Below are 21,687 nucleotides of genomic sequence, written 5' to 3' on the forward strand. Positions count from 1 at the left end.
TGGCGGGGTACCCCTAACAAGTGGTGTATCCCTGACCCTGTGAGCAGACAGCCCCTGCAGGGAGCAGCCAGCCAGAAGGCAGAGAAGGACCGTGTGCATGGTGAGCCCACGCACTGCCAGGGCACCCCAGTTGCCGGGGGCCAGGCCAGGCCAGGTGGGTCTAGAGGGCAGTCCTCGCTGCCTGCAGTCCAGCTCAGGTCTCTGCTTCATGTGCCTCACCACTCGCACTGTGCCCCTTACTTATTCCTTTTCATGTGCAGTCACGGCTACGTGGTGTCCTGTGTCCCGCTGTCTCACTCTGCATGCCGTGTTCTGTGAGGCATGGCCTGGGACCCTCGGGGCTCAGAAAGTGTCCCCCGAGTACAGTCCAACCAGGACAGGGATGCACATTCATCACATCCAGCAGGCAAATGTCTATCTGTTCCATGCCCTTAGAGCTGAGGTGTGGGGAGGTCAGGGTCAGCTCTGGCACTAGAAGGCCACGCCCTCCCAGTTAACCTCCTGCGGTGGGTCAGACGGTGTTGAGACCCTAGGACAGTCTGCTCCCCTCTCCCTCTCCTCATCCTTGCACCTAGCTGCCACCCATTTAGTGCTGCACATCCAAACCCTGTGTTTCATTATTGTTATTTATGCCTTAAACTGTCAGTTATCTTTTAGAGAAACATAATGAGAAAAAGGTTTCATATTCATACATGTTCACCTTAACTCGTTGCTCTTCGTCCTTTATGCAGATCTACCTGTCCATCTCGTGTTACTTTCCCTCCTAAGGAACTTCTAGAACCTTCCATGTAATACAGATCTGTTACTAACAGATTCTCTCAGCCTTTGAACAAGTCTTTGTCACCTTCTCTTTTCACTGAATGTGAAATCCTAGGTTGACAGTGTTCTTTCCTCAATATTTTAAAGATGTCCTTCCATGATCTCTGATCTTGTTTCTAACACTTGGCCTCTTGAGTCTTATCTTTGCTTCTCGGTTTGTGGTGCCTCAATCAGCAGCTGCACTGATTTGCTTACATTGTGCTCCAGCGTGGTTCTTTGTTTCCTGCTGGAGCTTCTTAGATCTGTGGATTTATAGTATTCATCACATTTAGGAATTTGGGGACATTATTTCTTTGGGATTCCAATTATACATGTATTGGATTTCTTAGTACTCGTCCACATTTCACCAAGGCTTGTCATCAGATTCACTGATCTTTTCTTCCACAGTGTCTAATTTTAATCCTGCCCAGTGAGTTTTTCATCCAGATACTTCATTTCGCAGCTTAAGAAGTTCCATGTGGCTCTCCTTTGTTACTACATATTCCTCTTCTCATCAGTTCAAGTTTCCCTTTAAGCCCTTGAATATTTTAAATAGTTGCTTTAAATATTTAGAATAGTTGCTCTAAAGTGGATCCTTTGTCTGGTAATTCCATCATGTCTGTCCTTTCTGAGTTTGTTTCCATTGACTGATTTTTCTCCTGGGTTAAGGGTCACATTTTCCTGCATCTTTCACATGTCTGGAGGTTTGGGGTTTTGTATGCTGAGTGTTGTAGATTCCATGGGATTGTGTGCTGGATTTTGTTGTCTCTTCTTGAAGCATGTTAGTTCTGCTGGCTGCTGGCAGGCAGTTTGGTTAACAGTGGATCAGAAGCTTATTTTTGAGATTTCTTATTAAGGGGAATAGAAGAGAAGCCTTTACCTGAGGACTAGTTTAGCTCCACTGTTGAGTGGGGTACAGAAAGGATGCCTCTGGGCTGGCTGCGTATGGCATCTTCCAGCCCATGTTCCTGGACTTGGGGCCCCACCTTGGGGAGAGTCCTAGAGTCTTCCTGGGCAGCAGCTTGAGGTTCTGTGCAGGCCCCAGGAGCAGTCCCTCTGCACTGCCCCTACCTTCATGGGCTTCTGCCCACATGACCAGTTCCTTCAGCCTCCCCGGCCCAGGGTCCAGAGGTTCCTCCAGGCAGTGATCCAGGCAGTCAGAGGCTCCCTTGGCCATTATCCGTTCTTTCAGGCATCTCTGACCAGTGCTGCCTGCATTCACTTTGAAAGCATTGTTGAGTGTTTTGTCCAGCACCCTAGTTGTCGCCAGTGAGCACTTGTCTGGTTCCAGGTAGTCTGTCTGGCCCTGATGTAGGCACTTGCTTGTGAAGGAACCAAGAGGATTCTATGGGACAGCTGTCTATCTGTCCATTCACCTTTCCATCCATCTAGCCTTGGCTCGGGTGGCCTTCCAGTGGTGGCAAGGCCAGCCCCTTCTAAGTGGAGTGGGGGACATGAATCACCGGCCTGAACATCAAAATCTCCAGACAGAAGGCTGGAGGTGACTGCAGCAGATCTGGCTGTGTCCTCCTGGGGTCAGCCTACAAGTCCCTGAAGGGCTCAGAGAAAGGAGGCTACCAGTGTGTGTACCACCCAGAGCAGAGAACCTGCACCTTTGAGGTGACAGGTGGGGTTAAATCCTGGCTCCTTGTGGGTTTGGGTGAGTCACTTGATCCTCTGTGATACTTGAGGCTTGTGGTGGAGTTTAGCGATAATAAGCCTAAGATGAAGCTCTCAGCCCATGGCCTGCATGGTGTGTTCCTAGATGCTGTGTTCCCTGGTCCCGTGGTGTCCCCTCCATCCTCCTCAGGATGGCTCTGGGTCCCGAGCCTTCATCAACCATGGAAGCTATCAAGGGAAATGCAGGTGTGCTCTTTCCCGGGGATTCTGGATGTTTGGCTTTCGATGTGCGCTGCCTGCAGGAGTTTAGAAGTTGCTGGCCTGGGGCCTTGAGGCTGCCCTGCCCAAGTTTCCCTAGAGCCTTTGTGGACAGCCAGCATCAGACAAGCAGGCCTTCCTGTGCTGCCCGGCACGCAGTGCTGCTGCTACAGACAGCCCCGCAGCCACTCCTCCCACCAACCCACTGGCCACCCACCAGAGTCAGGCGCAGGCCTCTGATGGGTGGGGCTTGTGTCCTGAATGCACCCAGTGGACACCCGGCAACCCCCAAGTGAGGGTCCCCATTGGCGCCCACCACAGCTTGCTGGTCAGAGCAGAAAGAAGCCCAGGTGGTCCTGCCCTGCCTTGTTCAACAGCAGAGGAAGGAAGTGGGGCCATGTCCCCAGGTGCTGAGAGCCACTTCTGTCGATGTGACCTACCCATGCATCAGGGTTTCCAGAGGGGCCCACAGCACTCAAGGTTCCCCTCAGCCTGCCTGTCTCACTCAGAACCTGACTCAGGGAAGGGAGAGAGCCGGTGAGTTATCCTGCAGCCAACTTTGTTCCAGTAGGTTCTAAGAGGTGACAGGGCTGAAAGCACTGTGGGTCATTCAGATGAAATGTATCTGCTTCACAGTAAACACCTGCGAACTGGTAGGATGCTGGCTGCCCTATGCTGATGCCGGGCAGGGTGGCTTTGCCTCAGCATTGTCTTTGCTGTGTACTTGTCTTCGGTTTCCCTTCCAGCCACTTTACATCACCTTGCACTGAACATAGTTAACAGGTGGGAGTCTCTCCCCTGCTGGTTCCGGAGTTCTCCGTATGTTCAGGTGATGGTGCTCAAAGTCCACGGGAGGCTTCAGAGAAAGACCCTTCTGCGCCTGAGGGCAGGGCATTCTGCAGGTGACGTTTACAGCCCATAGAACTTACCTGTCTTAGGTATATAGTCTGTGTTAATATTCCACCCAAGCAGTTTCCTCCAGCCTGTTTGCAGCCACTCCCCATTCCCAGGCACTCACTGATCTGTCTTTAGTTTTGCGTTTTCTGGAAATTTATATAGATGGAATCATACAACGCTTGGTGTCATATGTTGGGCTACTTTCACTGAGCTGACGGCTTTGAAGTTTGTGCATGTTGTGTCCAGCAGGAGTTTGTCCTTTTTTATTTCTGGGTAATATTCTGTTGCTTTTTTTCTGATGGACGTTTGGGCTGTTGCTACTTTTTGGATAGTAAGAATAATTCTTCTCTGCACATTTATGTATAAGTTTTTGTGCAGACATGTATTTCCATTTCTCTTGGGTATATCCCTAAGAGTAGAATTGCTGGGTCATGTGGTAACTCTGTGTTTAGCCTTTTAAGAAACTGCCACACTCTTTTCTACAGAGGCTGCACCTTGTATGCTCCCACCAGCAAGGTACGGCGGCTCTGGGCTGTTGTCTTTTTTCCTTTAGCTTTTCCGATAGGTTTGTGGTATCACCCTGCGCGTTCTGTACCTCACTGATGAGTGGTAGCTTCTCACATGCTCATTGGCCATCTGCAGGTCTTCGTTTTAATCTCTGTCATTAACTCAGTTCCAAGCAGAGGTGACTTAAATGTTGCATCTCCAAAGGCCCAGCTAGGCGGAGCCCCCATGGATGCTGCTCCTGTTATTCTCTGAAAGCAGCCCAGGCAGTGGTCTCCTTGTGGTGGTGGGGCAGGTCATCCTGATCCTGCTTTCATGGGAGCCTGGCCCCTGTCTCAGCAGCACAGTGGCCCTTGCCTGCAAGGGCTGGTTCCAAGTCCTGGAGCAGCACAAGGGATTGGAGGGCATCCCGTGTCTGCCCAGCTGGTCGTGAAGGGTGATGTGCTTTGGAAGTGTGGGGTGGTTTCTGGGTTGTCAGATCCCATGGAGGTAAGTGCTGGAGCTCAGTGTGACCTCTCAGGTCTGCTCTAGATGGCAGAGTCCTTGGAGATTCTTGGTAAAAGGCAGGGGGCTCCTGGTAAATGAAGTGGGGTGAGCATGTGACCCACATGGTCCAAGCTGACTGAGCCCTGTCTCCCTCACACGCCTGCATCCCTCGGCCCAGTGGCTGATGGAGCCATGGGCACTGAGAGGCCAGCCTGCCCATTGGTTGGTTCTCTCCGTGTGTATGAAGCTACCCCACCCAGCGAGGGCCTGCGGTGGGACCTGACGTTCTTTGTGGGGAACAGATAGGTACCCACTCCAGACACTGAGAGAGGCATATGTGGACCATGTAGGAGAGCCTCCCCTCACTCAGGCTGGGGCTGGGGCGGTGGCCCAAGAGGTGGACTCTGATGGAGGTGGGAGAGCCCAAGACCTCGGCTGCTGGGTGAAGGAAACTGGGGAAGATAACAGGTGCAGAGGTGGGTTTGAGCCATGTGGGTTTGGGAGCTGGAGGAGGGGTTTGTGGTGACAAACTAGCACCACGCTGTGGGGTGATGTCTGCTACACAGAAGGTGGGTACTCAGGGCCCCAAGATAGATGAGAAAGAGAGGTGCAACCCTCCATCTGGATCCATGTTCTTTCTAAAATTCCACCAGAAGGCTGATCTCCGAATAGCTAAAGCTTAACTTATTTTGAGTTTTTTAATGTATTTTTTCTTGTGACATTTGGAAATTCCGCCACCCCAAGTGCAGTGGCAAGCTGCTCTGAAGCTGTGGTGGGAGAGCTGAGCAGGCATTGGGCTCTATCCTGCCAAGGTGTTGGTGGAGGGAGTGTCACCCCATCAGCCTGTTTCACAGCCAGTGGTGCTCATCCATCCCAGTTCTGTTCCCGAGAGGTTGTCTCTGAGGCAGGACAGCCTGGGCTGGTGTTGGTTTGGGGAGAAGGGTGAGGAGCTGCCCGTTGTTGTGTCTTCATTCTTGCCTCTTGTGTACCTCCAGCCCTGGCCCCTGTGCCATCTGAGGAACTCCTGTTGATCCTTCAAAACCCTGGTCCAGTGACCTCTCTGTAATTTTCAACATATATGTGTTTTTTTCTCACCCCTTCTGAAGACAGTCTTTATCCTGCTCCTTGTATGACTGGGAAGTGAGTCTTTGCATTTCCAGATAGCTTTACTGACATTTCCCATCTTGCTTTTTTGCAGGATTCTGTTTCTCTGAGACCTTCAATCCGATTTCAAGGAAGTCAAGGGGTAAGTCTTTCTTGTCTTAATCATGTTTAGAATTCTGGAACTGGTGTGCTCCCTGCCCTGTGTCCCTGGGCACAGCAGCAGGCTGGAAGCAGTGTATTAGCCCCATCCACCTCTGTGCCAGGCCAGGCCCTGTTCTGAGCCAAAGTCTGCCTCCAGTTGTCTCCAGGTCGGTCCCATGGCCGGGGCCACACCAAACAGGCCATCTGTTGCTGAAGGCAGCTTTCCTTTCCAGCAGCCCCTGAGTCTCCCACTTGCTTCCTGTAGCCGCCAAACCCCTGTTCTGACCTGATCTCTGTGCTGATTCGAAATGGTGTCCTCAGAACCCAAGGTGGGCTGGAGCTGTGGCCTCCGCAGGGTGGGGCACTTGTCTCCATCAGTGGACCCAGGACCATGGGTGTTTGGCTTTTGGTACTAGGCCAGAGGGGTATAGGAACTCAGCACTCTCATTTTTTTCCTGAAAGGTACTTCATTCTAAATGATCATCTTGCAAAAAAATTGGAGAATAAACAAAAGGGCAGGTTGTCCACAGTCATTGCCCCCCAAGTCTAAGGACTCCTGTGTCCTCCACCCACCAAAGGTGCTTTGGAACACTTTAGTTTTTCCTTCTAGTCTTTATTGCAAGTCTTTTTTTTTTTTTTTTAAGGAGTTGTCTCATATGTCTAAGTCAGTTTCCACCTGACAGCCTGCTGGCTCCTTAAAGAACCAGGGAGATCTGTGGGTTTCATTCCAGCCAGGACACTCCAGAGACACAGAGCCTCTAGGAGATACATGTCTGTGTGCACAGATACATTGATACTAAGAGATTTATTGCAAGACATTGGCTTATGCAGTTGTGGGGCTAATGAGTCTGAAATCCATAGGGCAGGCAGGAGCCGGCATCCAAGCCCATTGGTGAGCTTCTTCCTCCTCAGGGAAGCCTGTTTCCTTCTAAAGGCCTTTAGCTGATTGGACGAGGCCCACTGAGACCATCGAGGGTTATCTTGTTTACTTAAAATCAGCTGGTTGTGGATGTTACCGCATCTGCAGAGTGCCTCTCAGAATAGAGTTCATAGAGTCACAAGGGGTGTGGTCTGGCCAGGTGGACACATGAGCAGACCATGACACCACGACCAGTCAAGGTCAGTGAGATGCCCTTAAAGGCCCCAGACCCCCACCCCCTGGTGCCTCCTTTAGGGCATCTGCACTTTCACTGGCTCCATCAGGGTCTTCTTGTGGTCACCCTTTGCAGCCTCCAGCTTATCTTCCCTGACACATTTCCCCCTCGGTTTGGAAGTCAGTGTTGGAGGCGGGGCTGGCCTGGCTTTGCTGTCAGGCTGGCCCAGTGGTGCCCTCTTGTGGCCCATGATCACACCATGCCCTCAGCAGTCATGGGAAGATGGGGAAGCCAGTGCGTTCATTTACCCAGTGAGCGATGCTTTCTGGTCAGCAAGACGTCACAGAAGCACCGTGAGGTTTTCCAGGGCTATACCCTGTGTCACTCAAATTCCTGTGTAAAACCTGAGAGCCACATCCATTGAAGTTAGGGGTCCCAACATCTTAGTTTTAGAGTTTTGCCTACATTTTTCCTTCAGAGCGTTCTCATATGTAATGGAGTTCCTAAAAAGTTCTGAGGGTGTGGAGGCCCTGTGCTGCAGCTCCAGGCAAGCCAGGCTGTGAGTCTCCACTAAGAGGCAATTCCCTGTATCAACCTGTGTGAGGACTGGAGGGGGCCATGTGGCGAGCTTGCTGTGAAGGATCATGGGCTAAGTTTGCCCCTTAGGACCTTTGGACCTTGTCCTTCTCCTCCTGGACATTGATGGAACGTGACCCTGCCTCCCTGCCAGATATGAGAGGCCTGGCCTGGTTCCAGGTGTACCACAGACGCTGTCCTGGCCAGGCCACGTCTGCACAGTCACTCAGGTCCGTATTGGGGAGGAGGCAGGGCGCCTTGCTCTCCACTCCCACTTCTCCTAGTTGCTCTGCTGTGTGCCCACAGCTTGGCCTGTGTGTTCCCGAGAAGTGAGGAAGGGTGTTTTGGTCTGTGCACTCCGCCTACAAGTGGGAATAGAGCAGGAGGCCAGTGAAATAGGGCAGACAGGGAAGCAGGAGACTGGTGCAGTGGGGCTGGGCCAAGGCTCATTTAGCATTCGTGGTGCTTGGGCTGATTTGATGTTCTGGACTCCATGTAGGATGGCAGGGACCCACTTCCCAGAGGCTCCTGAAGCTGACCGACTGAAGATTGAGACTCTATTTGTATGCTCCTTGGCTCGAGGACCTTGGCCAGTTCATCTCCCTCTGTCCTTTGGCCTCCCCGCTCAGGAGATGGGCCGTCCCCCTCAAGGGTTGTGTGGGTTAGCATGGCCTTAGGAGAACCAGTCCCCTCTCTGTAGTCCAGAAGGTGCTCACTTAGTTCCTGGGCGTGCCTCCCCATCTGATGGGAGCTCAGTACAGCTGGCGTAGGATCTCCGTGTCGCTCAGCTCCTGGGTGGGCGCCGCATTCGGCCCAGCCACCTCCCCACCTGTGCTGTGAGTGCCATGAGGGCTGGGCCTTGGTGGTGTGCAGCTGGGCCCTGGTGTTGGCTGGTGCCCTGGAGTGACTGCATGGCATTTGCCAGGTTCCCTGGAGAGCCTGCCCCCACCTGTAGCATGTCCAGCCTCAAGGGTGTCGTCTGTGGAGCAAAGCCTCACCTGTGTTTCGTTTGCCGTGTACATGTGTGCGTTTGTGTTCCCTGCCCTCTCATAGATACTGAGCTGGCTGACATGGGCCCCTCCGCCATCAGGGGTCACTTCTGAGTTGTTAACCCCTGACAGCTGGTGAAGCGTCAGCCTTCAGAGGGGAAAAGAAACCCCCACCTGGCCGGCCCTACCCCAGCATCTTTAGTTGATAAAAAAAGAGAGTTGGCATCCAAGGCTGTTCAGGGTCTCAGCATTTCCATTTGCTTCAGCAGGAGCCCAACCTGCAGTTTTTAGAACGAGGTTGGGTGGCACTTGTCAAAGGCCTTGACTGGCATCTGTCTGTGATCTAGGAACCACCTCTGTAGGAGTCATTAGGGGCACACATAAGATTGAGCCACAGGGGTGCTTGTTGCTGTGTCACAGGGGCAATTTGGAAAGCCCGGAATGTGGCAGGCAGGCCGGGGTTGTGCAGTCTCTTCCAGAGCAGCTCCTGGAAAGGAAGTAGGTGCTTAGAAAGCACCCCGGGTTTGGAGTTGAGTAAGTGAGGGCCTCCCAGTGGGCAGAAGAGGCTGCTTTGCTCTGGGAAGTCATGTTCAGCCATTCAGCAGTAACTCTTTACCTCAAGTATATGTTATTCTGAGGGTTCCCTGGGAAATAGAAATAACAAAGAAAATGAAACAAATGTTCTGAAAACCTCTCTGGCCAGAGAGCCTGGCTGTTTGGAGTTTGGTTCCTGTGTGTGCCTGTATTGTCTTGTTTTTATCTGAATGCAATATCTAGTGCTTCCCCCCCGTTTCACCCCAATCTGGGACTTGATTTGTCTAATCAAAGCTCCCACCTGCAGCACAGATCTGGGGGAGGGCTGCAGGCCAACTTGGGACAGATTTCAAAGGGGGTTGATTTAAGAGCTCTGGCCCTAGAACTGACCCACTCGTAGCAGAACCAACACCCCCTCTTGGGCATCAGGCCTCAGAGGCAGATGTCGGCCCCTCCAGTGCTCATCACCATCCCGGATGGGACAAGCCTGTTTGCTGCTCCAGGTCCGTCTGTGCATCTGTGCACACAGGCACATGCTTCAGTTGATGGCAGCTCCCTCTGCCTTCCTGTAACTAGGAGTTGATGCTGACATCAGGCACACCCAAACCTGCCACTTTCAGGCCAGCTGAGGGCACATGGGGCAGCCAAGACTTGGTCCAGAAGGCACATGTACTGCCGAGTAGGGGCTGTGTTTCAGGCCATGTTTTGGAACATATGCCGAGCCCTCTGCTGTCACAGAGAAAGCAGCGCGTTCCTGGGCTGTCCATGCCCAGCGGGCTGGTTTTCCTGCTGGTTTCCAGTGACTGGTAGCCATTAACCAGCGTCATTAACCAGCAGCAAAACAGCCTGTTAACAAGAGGATTCCGTGAGTGGTGGTGCCATGGACCTGGGGAGGGGCTGGGGCTGCGAGAACCTGCCATACCAGGCTCCAAGCAAGCCCCCCATCCCCTGCACCATCCTGGGGCCCCAGTAGCTGCACAAACTGTCCTCTGGGCTCTGTGCCATGACCCCTCCAAGATTCTGAAAGTGGCCAGACATGCCCATGTGGAAAACGTCCTCACGGGGTAAAAGGATCGCAGTGAAGGGTCGCCGCACCCTTGCCCAGAGAGGAGCACCGTTGTGTCAGAACTCAGGCCATGCCCTCTTCTTTTGTCCTGGGGACAACAGCCCAGTGGGGGCTGTGGCAGTCTTGGCAGCCAGTGCCCTCTGAGCAGACTGAGATGGAAAAAATGCCACCTAGGGAGGATGGGTCTCCGCCAGAGGCAGGACTTGATTAGGGAAAGGATTAAGGTAGATGGAGGAAAAGCCTCCCATGCTGGGGTTTAGCTACGTTGGCAGCGCCTTTTGATTTTGCTGACTTTGTGGTGCACAGGCTTCCTGTCGCATTCTAGGCGACTGTGTCAGTGTGCACCTGACTGTGGATGCATCCCCTACTGTGACCCTCAGAAGCATCTGAGTGCTGGGTTTCCAGTTACTTCTCTGATGGAGAACAAAAGTTACATCTGTAAAGAAATGTGCAGATAGCACGGGGTGGCTACTAGTGCTGGACCAGGAGATGCCACCTGTGGGCAGGACTGAGCTTAACTGTCCAGAGCCATCCCCAGCCACAGGGCTCCAGCAGAGGCTGTGGATTGTGTTTGTGTGTGTGTTTTCCTGCCCGAGGTAAGTCATAGCAGATAGTCAGGATTTGACTTTTTAGATGCTGAGTGTGAGCTGCTCCATCCCTTTTTGACCTTAATCAAAAAATCTGTTTGTGTTGAGATTAGAGCCTGCACTGCTGGCCAGGGCCAGCCTGGCATTGCCACCCTGCTGGCCTCACCTGCCACTGGGCATGTGTCATGGGCGGGCGCTGCCCCCAGCTGCATCAGCACGGATGAGGGCACTTGCCCTGCAGGAACAGCCTGAGGGTCAGGAGGGAGTGCTGGACAGACCCTGTGGCTGAGTGGGGCTGGGCCATTGGGGCGACCTTTCTCATGGGCAGCATTCAGCCTGGGGTAGGGAGGTGGAGGACAGGGATGGTTATCAGCCCAAGGTCATCTGCAGTCCCAGGACAGCTGGTGCAGATTGTCTGCCTCCCCAAGGCTGGGCTTTTCCTGCCCTAAGCAGCTATGCCTGGGAGCTGCTCGGCAACGCCTTGGCTCTCACTGTTCACGTCGCGGGCCTCTCCTTGGAGCAGGGACTGGCTGTGCTTTGAGGGTGTCATGCGGCATTTTGAGCTAACCCTGGGCGAGGTGCTCCCTCAGCTTCTCTCGTGGGTCCCTGAGGGTCGGGGAATGGGAGTATCATCCCTCCCTGTGACCCAAGCTGCTGCATCCTTGGTCTCACAGACGAGGCTCAGATAGGCAGAGCTGCCTGCATTCACATGTGACAGCTGGGCATGGGGCGTTGGGGCGGTTTCAGCCCTGAGCCACACTCTGTCCACCACTGATGAGGTGTGTTAGTGTCCTCACATCATCAAAGAGGAAATGTGCTCAGTGTGCTGAGGTGGTGCGGCAGCCTGGGAGCAAGGCCTGAATGAAGCCTGCTGCCCACCCCTGTCCCAGTGCTGCCCCTGCTTGTTAACCACCCCCACCTTATGTGTCAGTCTAGCTGTGATGAACTCCTGTGTTCAAGCCCAGGGATTACTTTATGATGGGTCACCTCTGGTGACGGGGTTCTGGAGGCCCTTCCTGTGCCCACTTGGCCTGGCAGCCAGAGTGTGACATTTTCCTATTTGTGTTTTTCAGCAACTGCTCACCCCGTGTGGTTCACTCACCCAGTGTGGGCAGGGGGCAGAGGGTCGGCCTGGAGTAAAGTGGCCTCTGGGTGTCCTGCCTGCACTGAGCCCTGCACCTTGTCCAGGACTAGTGATGTATGTCTGTCTGCCAGCCAGGTCATCTTTCTGTTCTCCCACGGGGGCTGTGGCTTTGCCTAGCTAGGCTGGAGCAGCGCTGTCTGAAGTCAGGGTCACGAAAATCATGATACACGCATCCTATGTCACAGTTTATTGGAGGCAAGTCCTGCCCATCTGTGAGCCCCTTAGGGCCTGTGCCTGCCTTGTTCACAGACACCCAGGTGGAGGCTGTGTCCAGCATGGAGGAGGTGGAGAGGGCGTTGCTCAGCAGGAGTGTGGGTCAGGGTATCTCAACCGCTCAGCATGGCCTGCCTACTGCTGACACCTGTCTTCTCTCATCTCACCTACACAGTTGTCCCAGACTAGATCTGCCCTGTCTGGTGGGGAAACTGAGTCACTGCCCAGATCGGGATGAGGTCCCTGCCTCTGGGTGTGTGCTGAGTGCTCTGTGCTCCTCAGACTGTGATGCCATCGCTGCTTAGAAACCAGACACAGGCCCACCACCCCCTCCCCCTGCGCTTGCATGGGAACCAAGGACCCTGAGCGTTGCCTGAGGGTGGGTGACATGGACAAGCTGCTAGTCTTGTCACTGTCAGGGAAACAAAAGTGCGTTTCAAAGGAACATGCTGCAGGGATGGGCCAGGTCCTGTGCTGGCCCACCATTTGGTCCCCTCTGTGCTGTGGACCTACTGGTAACATCCCACACTCTCCATGCAGCACATCTCCATCCCCCAGCCTGACTGCCCCACGGAGGCACGGACATTCTCCTTCTACCTCTCCAACATCGGCCGTGACAGCCCCCAGGGCAGCTTCGACTGCATCCAGCAGTACGTCTCCAGGTGAGGCCTTGCCCTAGCTGCCCCAGGTCACCTGATGGACAGACCCGCCTTCCCCTTCTTCTGCCGTGGTGTCCCCCTACCCTAGCCTGCTGTGCACATGTTCACCCACCATCTCCAGCCCCAGTGCCCCTCTTCCCCCCCATCAGATGAGTTGCCTTGGCTCCTTTCAGTGTTTCCAGGGCATAGGCACAGATCCTGGCATGCCACCTCCTGCCCAGGGACCCTGGCCCCCTTGTTCCTTTCGGGTCAAGATGTGCCCTGAAGAAACCCTGTTACTCAAGTCAGCACTAGGGACTATTTCCTGGCTGGGGATGGGGGTGGTGCAGGCCCTGAGACCATCTCTCCCAGTCGTCCCAGGTGTTAATCTCGGCTTCTGGCCCCTTGTCTTGCAGCCATGGGGATGTCCACTTGGACTGCCTGGGCAGCATCCAGGACAAAATCACAGTGTGTGCCACCGACGACTCCTACCAGAAAGCACGGCAGAGCCTGGCACAGGCTGAGGAGGAGACACGGAGTCGAGGCGCCATCGTCATCAAGGCTGGAGGCCGTTACCTGGGTGAGGATCAGGGGCCAGGGGCTCCACCTGTGCAGGGTTTGTGCCTGCTGGGCAGCTGTTGGGGGAGCAAGAGAGACTCAGGGCCCATCCCCACTAGGAGCTGGAGTGATGGGTTGACAGAGGTGTGGCTGCAGGCAGGATGAGCTGGGTCAGTGTTGGGACAGGAAGCAAGATCCTTCCTGGGTGGTGTCTGCTGCCTTCAGAACCCCAAGGTGGTCTAAGGGGCCCTAGAACTCCTGGGATTCCAGTTCCTAGGGCCCTTCTCCCAGGCCGCAGCCTCAGGGGCTTCTGTCTGTCATGGAGACTCAGCCTACACAAAGGCAGGGCTTTGGTCTGTCCTTCGGCTGCCACCACTGCCCTCACCTGCCCAGACGTCTCCTTCCCAAGGCTGACGTGGCCTGGACAAGGTGCACATGGTGAGATGCAGTCCACAGTGGGCTGCCTGCTGCTGTGTTGGGGCCAGCAAAGGACCCTAGGGTCACCACCAGGAAGGAAACGTGTTGATGCCTGCAAGGCTCTGGCAGCCCAGCATCAGCTTGGAAATAGCTTTGGCGAAGTTGAGACCCCGACATTCCAAGTAGGGAGAAAAGTACTGTTTATTTAGAAAATTTCATCATCCTGCTGCAGTCTTCCTACCTCCTGGACCCAGACGGAGTTAAAGAGTCATTGGAAGTCATTGCCAGGCAAGAAGGGCCTGAGGGAGGCGTGAAACGGCTTACAGCAAAGACCCTTGATGGCTTTGGGGGTTTTTTCTTCTTTAAGAAAAGGCAAGAACATTTCATATTGCTTCAGAGAGCATGCGATTTCCCTTGCTTGGCAGTGGGTTTGGCTCTGAGTTAAACCCCAGATGCTGGAGCAGGAGTCCGTCCTGCCTGTCAGCACTGGGCCCTGGTGGGCAAGACCATGAGTGCCCGGGGAGCCTGGGCTATAAGCTGCCCAACAGGTGCCAGCCAGGGTCTAAAAGGGCTTCAACTGCCTGCTCTTGCCTCAGGATGGAAATGTGGACATTTGTACACATTTTAATAAATTTCTGGTTCTTTCAGCCAATAGCTTGGTCCAGAATTTTTTACTGTGGTAAAAAATTGTACCCAGCCACTTTGGGCACAATGAAGGTTTTTGCAATGGTTTACGTTCCAGTGGAAACACTCGTCCTGGCCTCTGGAGCTGCAGATGTCCCCATCCCGGCTGTGTCAGGCCTCTCCCTCACCCCACGTTGGCCATCACCTGGCTTCTCTGGGGACGAAGTCTGGCCCTGAGGATTCTAAAAGCACTTCTTCCTGTGTTAATTTAACAAATCAGATTTGAGGGATAAGTGCAAAAGGAAAGTCATCTTGGAGAGCTTTCTGGCCCAAGGATTCAAGATGTGCGCTGACTTTTCTCAGCCATCCTCGTTCCTGTGCTGGCAAGGATGCTGTCCATGGTGGAATTAATGACTTACGAATGGACGCGCCCCTCACTGGAAAGCCGTACTGGAGGCTCTGTGGAGGAGTGTCTCATACATCTTCGCTTTACCCTGCTGCCCCCTAGGCTCCAAGCAGAGCCACGTCTGTCCGGAGAGTGCTTGGCAGGGCCACAGCTGGGAGCTGCTGCCATCGTGGGGTCTCCAGGGCAGATGCCCAGGCGGCTCTGACACCTTTACTCACCCCTCCTCTTTCACAAAAGAGAACTGGCGATCCCATGGGACCAGTGTAGTGCTGTGAAATGCAGACTCTGAAGGTGTTTATGTCTGGCGGTTCTGCGGACTCCCTTTTTAACATCAGCCCCCTCTTCCTGTAGGGGTCAGGTGTTTTGGGTCCCCAGGATTTAAGCTGCCCATGGTGAAGTCATTAGGCTCTAAACACACTTGTTTCCTATAGCTCCCACTTCTGAGACTGGGGCCCCTGCAAGTGCCCATTGAGCTGTGTGTGGTTAGCAGGTGGCACTCTCAGCTGCCCAAGGTCCCCACTATGTGGGCCGGGCTGGATGAGGCTCAAATTGCCTTCCCCTTGGACTTGGTGAGAGCTTGAGGCTGTCAGCCATCCACCATCTACAGGCATCCATATGCTCGCTGGGGAACTTGTCGTCAGCCTCAGGCAGTGAGTGGGACATGGCGACCACCCCTTCACATCCTCCAATCCCTAACGCCCTGGTTTTATTGCAGGCAAGAAGGTTCAATTTCGGAAACCAGCCCCAGGGGCAGTGGATGCTGTGCCCTCCCGGAAGCGGGCAACCCCTATCAACTTGGCAAGTGCCATCAAGAAGACCGGTGTCAGCAGCATTAGTGGAGGCGGTGGGGTATCTCAGAGGCCCTTTCGTGACCGGGTTCTGCACCTCCTGGCGCTGAGGCCCTATCGGAAGGCTGAGCTGCTACTGAGGCTGCAGAAGGACGGCCTGGTGCAGGCGGACAAGGACGCGTTGGATGGCCTCCTCCAGCAGGTGCGTGCTTGCCTGGGGTCGGGCCAGGCTGGGATGGGAGCATGGCGTTCACTGTCTAGGGTCCTCCTCACCAACTGCTGACACACAGGCAGCAGGCAGAGCGTGGGGATCCAAGACTTCAATGCACAAAGTTTTTAGAATCCAATAAAGCCTGGGGAACCTACAAGTGTGAGTTAGCAAGAGCTTGGGCTTCACAGTCAGGGGGCCTCCTGTTGCTCACCAGTTGTGGCTTCGTGCCAGGGGCTTCGAGTCCAGACCCTCAGGCTTCTGTATGCAGCTGGAACGTGACTACAGCACCTCTCTTGGGGTCAAGGGCTAAGTGGGCGGGAACGCCAACAGGTGGAGCCTGCTGTTAGCCAGGGCTTTGGAGTAAGAGCGGTGGCTCCCGCTGCCTTCTTGATACCCTACCCTGGAGGAGACAGCTTGAGGACCCCGGGGAAGGTGGGCCCCTGGGAAGGTGAGTGGCTCACCCTGGCTTTACCACATCTCCTGGGCCATGTGAAAGCTGCTTGGCCTTGAAGTAGGGATGGGCTGCCTTAGAGCGCTGCTGTGAGGATCACACAGCTGGTAGCAGATGGTCCCGCCAGCATCCTGAGGAGGCAGTGTGGCCCAGGCCATGCCCTCCTGCTCCCCACCTGAGATACTCTGGGCACACAGATGGTGCCTCCTGTTGCAGAAAGTGCATGGCATGACCATCAGTAGCCATGTCTGAGGATGAACTTCCAACTTACCAGGTTCTTCAGCAGGCCTCTTGGTGCTCCTCTTCCCCACCCCCAGTGCAGTCCAAGACTGGTGTGACCCCACAGCACGTCTGTTAGGATGTCAGTGTGGCTCTTGTTTCCCTGTGCTCTGACTGGGGTCCTCAGGTTACCCATTACCTACCCCCCTAGAGAGTTTGGGGCACAGGGCAGGGGTGAAGAGGGAAAAGCCGCCTCTGTGAGTCTCCCCTGCAGGAAGGACAGAGCTGCACTCTGAGCCTGATGCAGGTCTGGACTGCTGCCCAGCCCCAGCCCTATCCACAGAGCAGGTGCCTTCCTCATCCCCCACCTACAGAGAATCCTCCTGTGTCCTGAGGGCTGAGCCTCACATTGCCGTTGGGGGCTCCATTGTCTACTCCCTGGGTGCCTCTGTGTGGATTTGGCCTCCTAAGCCACTGTCCCTCATGTGGAGGTCGTGCTGGCAAGGACTGAGCAGCAGTGTTTCTCCTTCAAGCTTAGGAGTTGGCCCAGGGCCTATTAGAAGATAGATACATGGCTCTGTAGCCCAGAAATTTTCTTTGGCAAAGGGGCTTGCCAAAGCATCCAGACAGCTCCAGAACCAGAAACTACATTCCCAGGGTGCTCGTTTCCTTGGAAAAGTCACATGTGCTGTCCTTGTCCTTGGGCATTCGGGAGAAGCACATGGAAGGCCCTTTCCCTGGGCTGGGGGCCACCTAGAGCCTCCTCCTGCAGCACAGGATGACTGAGGCAGGGCTGCGAGGGGCCTGACAGAGTCATTGGACATGAGCCGGGACTGAAGACAAGGGTGGGAGCCATGCCTGCCCTTGGCTGTGTGTAACCTGCATTGCTATCCAGCCGGGCCTCAGCCCCTAGTGTAGGGTTTTTAGAAATGCCCTCGCTCCTGCCCTCCTCTCTTGTTCTTCATGTGCCTGGGATAAAGAAGCATATGATTCCCTCAGATGTGGAGTGTGAACCTTAGTTGACTGAGCACTTGGTTATACCTGAGATTTATCCACTGAGCAGCCCTCAGATGTGGCAGGGATGCTGGGCTCCGTTCTCTGGAGACGGGAGTCTGGTGGTGCTGACTTGGTTCTGCCTGGGGCACTTGCCTCATTTTTAACTCCTGGGATATTCTCGTTGCTCCTGACCCTTTCCTGGGACCAGAGAGGCACCGTGCTGGGCTCTGGCTTCTGTGGTTGACTTGGGTTTGGCAGCTTCTAGGGGGCAGCCCATCTGGTGTCTTGGGGCAGAGTCTCTGATTTCTCCTAAATGGCTCCATCTGCCTAGTGCTTCTGTGTTTACTCCCCAACTCGTTCTCCCCAACGATTGTGGGGGATGGCAGGGCCGGCCAGCTTGGGGGTGGGAAGGTACCAGGGTACCGCAGGCTGCACCTCTCCCAGGATGCTCACTCCCAGCACCCTCAAGTGACTGGGGACTCTGATGGAGCCGCGCTGCTCAAAGGCCCCTTCTCTCTTCCTTCTGTGAAAATCCAAAGGAAAGATTTAAGGCGTTTCACCTTCATGGTGGGAGTGTTGACTGGTGGGTGGCTGTTCTGGAGAGTATTTTAGCAAAAAGTATCAAGAGCCATAAAAATGTTCAGAGCCTTTGACCCATTAATCCCGCTTCTGGGAAGCTGGCCGAAGAAAACCATCGCCAGCATGGAAAAACCTGCACAAGTGACATCTGTTTATACTACAGAGAAACGGGAAAGGGCGTCAGTGTCCAGCAAAGGAGAAACGAGTAAATCATAGTGCAGCCATTTGGTGGAATATTACTCAACCATTAAAAAATGCTCCTTGTGGAAACCTCTGTGACGTGAAGTCCGTGTAGGCCCAGTAATAGTGAAAACCGCAGCTGCCATGCCAGCCGCACAGCTACACCCACAAGCTCTGGGGACTAGGGTGCCCTGAAAGACACTCAGGGAAGTGCCCATTTCGGGTCAGGAACCTGAACTCCATCAAGCACCTTAAGGCAAATGTTTTAAATCCTCTGCAAAGGGTCTTGGAGGCAAGCTTTTGTTAACCAGCAGCAGGGTTTGCTGGTTGCAGGAAGGGTGAGCTCAGGCTGGCCCCTGGAAGCACGCTTCACCCAGCACTCCCAGTCTTGGCTGGCTCTGCTGCAGGAGCTGCAAGTCCAAGAGGGGGTGGCGTTGTCCATTTGGGCTGCTGTAGACCTGGTAGCTTACACACCACAGACACTTACTGGTCACAGCTTTGGAGTCTGGAAAGTCCAAGATGAAGTTGCTGGCAGTTTGGGTGTCTGGTGAGAGCCTGCTTCCTGGTTCATAGACCTTCTCACTGTGTCCTCACAGGGTAGAAGGGGTGAGAGAACTCTCTGGAGCCTCTTCTATAAAGACACTAATCCCATCATGATGGCCCCACCCTCATGACCTGATCACCTCCCAAAGGCCCCACTTCCTAATACCATCACGTTAGATTAAGGAGGTTAAGATTTAACATGGATTTTGGGAGGACAAAAAGGCATCATTCCACTTTCATGGTAGGAGTGTTGATGTGTGGGTGTGTTAGTCCACAGCAGAGGGATGGGCCGGCGATGAAGTCTTGGGAGTGTAGGTGGCAGCCCCATTGTTTGGAGCCAGCCAGGCTTCCAGCAGGTGTAAGACATGTGCATCTGGACCTGCTGCACTTGGACCCGGCATGCACGGGAACTGGGCAGGGAGGTGCCCTGTTTCCCATCACATCTGTCTGTCTCAGCACCCCGCCCCCCATCAGATGCTTTCAAGAACATCTCTTTTGGGCTTCACACAAGGTGATGCTGGCTCTGTCTTGCAGGTGGCTAATGTGAATGCCAAGGATGGCACGTGCACACTGAAGGACTGTGTGTACAAGGATGTGCAGAAGGACTGGCCTGGCTACTCAGAGGGGGACCAGCAGTTGCTGAAGCGGTTGCTCATCCGGTAATGCTGCCTCCCCATTTCTGGGCGGGTCCCCACCCCCTGGGCCTGGGGCACATCTTGTTCTGAGGATGCTGGGGTGGCCTCACCTGGTCCTTGGGGCCTGCAGGGGTCTGTAGAGACTCTTTGTGGAGCCCACCTGAGTGCCCCACCACAGCCTCCTGCTTGGAGGGCATGAGTCACCATCTTTTTTTTGTTTGTTTAAAAGTTTAATGGAGGTACTGGGGATTGAACCCAGGACCTTATGACCTCATGCATGCTAAGCGTGCACTCTACCACTGAGCTACACCTCTGACCCCCACGAGTCACCATCTTGAGCACCAAAATGCCCGGACAGAAGGCCTCAGTGGAGCAACCATTCCTGCTGCCCCCTTTCTATCAAGCTGCTTTCTAAAACCTGAGCATCCTCAGAAGCTCTGCTGCAGGTGGTCCCCTTCTTAAAAAGAACCTCTCAAGAACGTGAAACAGGGAGAAACAGCAAAACAAAACTCCCTGTAGACATGATTAAGCAGCATTAATTAAACACGTCCCCTCTCAGATTAATTGGGGCCCGAGGTCAGGAGTGGCCACGGTGGCTCTGGGGAGAAGTGGTTAAGTAGGCCCCCGGCTCAGGCAGGCAGTTAATGATTTCCTTCTCAGTTGATTCCTGGCTTGGGAGCATGGGCTGTGAAGCGCCGTTCAGAGCAGCTTGACACGCTAATTAGCCCTTAAGTGATTTCTCAGGGACTTGGAGCTATTTGTGAAGTGGTGGTGGTGGTGTTTTTAAGTTTAGCTGTTTGAAGCAGTAATTGCATCTGGAAAGCAGAGCCGAGTTGGGGCCACCCTAGGTGAATCCTGAGTTCCTCTTTGGCCCTGCAGGGTCCTCACCTGCTGTCTCAGGGTCACTGCTCTGGCTGTCTGGACATCTCTGTGTGCTCAGGGAGGCTGAGAGGAGATAGCCTCGGCAGGAGACGCTTCCCTCTCTCCCAAGTCCCCTCTCTGGGGGTCCTTTGTGGCCCCAGCAGAACACATTCCGGGTAGGCACGGCCACCTCCTACAGGTGTTTCCATTTGTCACATTTTTTTTGGCAGAGGGTCTAGTATTAAGTAGTAGACTAGGCCTACATGAGTGCTTTTGAGGTGCTGAGGGACATGTGGTGGGGCACTGTGAGGCTGCTCCCCGCTTTCCTTCTTTCAGAGCCTCCCACTAGGTGCCCCCTAGGGCCTTGGCCTCCCTGAGCTCCTGGGCAGGGGCGTGGCCGAGAGCAAGCAGCCTGTGTGCGTGTGGCCTGTAGGAAACAGCACCTGGGCTGAGTCTTGCAGGGTGTCAGATGGGAGGTCCCCGGGGATGCGTACTCTGGTGCTCAGTGCAGTTCCAGGCCCGTGTTTCCTCCTGCAGTTTTTGGTCTGGGCCATCTAAGCGCTCTTGTCTGTCTGCGTGGGCTGGGGAACGGCCTTGCCGGAAGCCACGCAGGACGCTGACAGCACCTGTTGCCCTGGGTAGCTTGAACTGACTGGTAGGCAGAGGTCAGGGTCAACACCGCGGATGCCCACAACCACCTGGTTTACCCTAAGCACCTGACTGTATGGCTTTTTTTCTTGTTTAGGTTACTCCCTCTCTGAAGAAAGCCCCATTGATCGCAGTTCTTGAAGCCATGGCCACGTGGCAGTAAGGAAAAACAGGACCTTGGGGTGTTTCTGTTGTTAGAGGCAGAGCATGAGGACCAGTGTCACCCCATGGGCTACAGTGTGTCCTTTTCCTCCATCTGAACTCATACCTGAGTTAAGCACACTCATGCTTCCAGGGTCTGCGTGAGCCCCCTTGGCTTTGCTCTGCACAAACCCACCTCAGCGTCTCGGCTGTTTATTTGGATGCTTCCTCTGTGCTTCGAGTCTCCATGTCTGTAGCTGTTCCAGCCTGGTTGTCCCAGGCGGAGTCCATGGACGTCCCAGTACAGGATGAGGCCTCACATCCCACCTAGCCCTGTAATCAGTGCCCCCGATTGGCCGAGTCCCGGCCTCAGCTTCCCTAGGGCATGGCCTCTATAGTCCAAGCCTCAGTCCATCTCACACATGTCTTGCTTTCCCTGGAGTTATAACCTGCTTGGCTGCATTATTACTTTCTCTACCCAGCATTCTCTGTCCTTCATGTCCAACCCCAAGCTCCCCCCGGTTGTCCCATGGCCTGTTGTCACTTTCAAGGGTCCAAGAGTCCTGCAGGTTCCACCTGGAGCTGCCCCCCTCCCTCAAAGGTCCTTTTGTTCCTGGGTCTGTAATTCTGCCCTGGTGCTGAACAGATGACAGCTCTTTGGAGTGTCTCTCTGAGGAGAGGGCTTTGGGAGGTTCAGTTGCCAGATCTTCACACCTGGCAGTGACACTGAATTGGCAGTTGGCCAAGTCTGGACTTATAGATCGGAAGGAACTTTCCCTCC

At 54.3% G+C, this 21,687-nt stretch overlaps 1 protein-coding gene across 1 annotated transcript in view; it reads left to right on the forward strand.

Annotated features, from left to right (window-relative positions):
- ELL (elongation factor for RNA polymerase II) overlaps positions 1 to 21,687 on the forward strand; it is a 67,177-nt gene that overhangs the window by 35,102 nt on the left and 10,388 nt on the right. The window contains exons 2-6 of the mRNA XM_032465229.1: positions 5,762 to 5,809; positions 12,552 to 12,673; positions 13,066 to 13,229; positions 15,370 to 15,644; positions 19,156 to 19,280. Coding sequence (XP_032321120.1) covers positions 5,762 to 5,809; positions 12,552 to 12,673; positions 13,066 to 13,229; positions 15,370 to 15,644; positions 19,156 to 19,280 — 734 coding nt within the window. The remainder of the gene's footprint in view (positions 1 to 5,761; positions 5,810 to 12,551; positions 12,674 to 13,065; positions 13,230 to 15,369; positions 15,645 to 19,155; positions 19,281 to 21,687) is intronic.

Source organism: Camelus ferus, chromosome 22 (assembly GCF_009834535.1).
Source record: "Camelus ferus isolate YT-003-E chromosome 22, BCGSAC_Cfer_1.0, whole genome shotgun sequence".
Taxonomy (NCBI): domain Eukaryota; kingdom Metazoa; phylum Chordata; class Mammalia; order Artiodactyla; family Camelidae; genus Camelus; species Camelus ferus.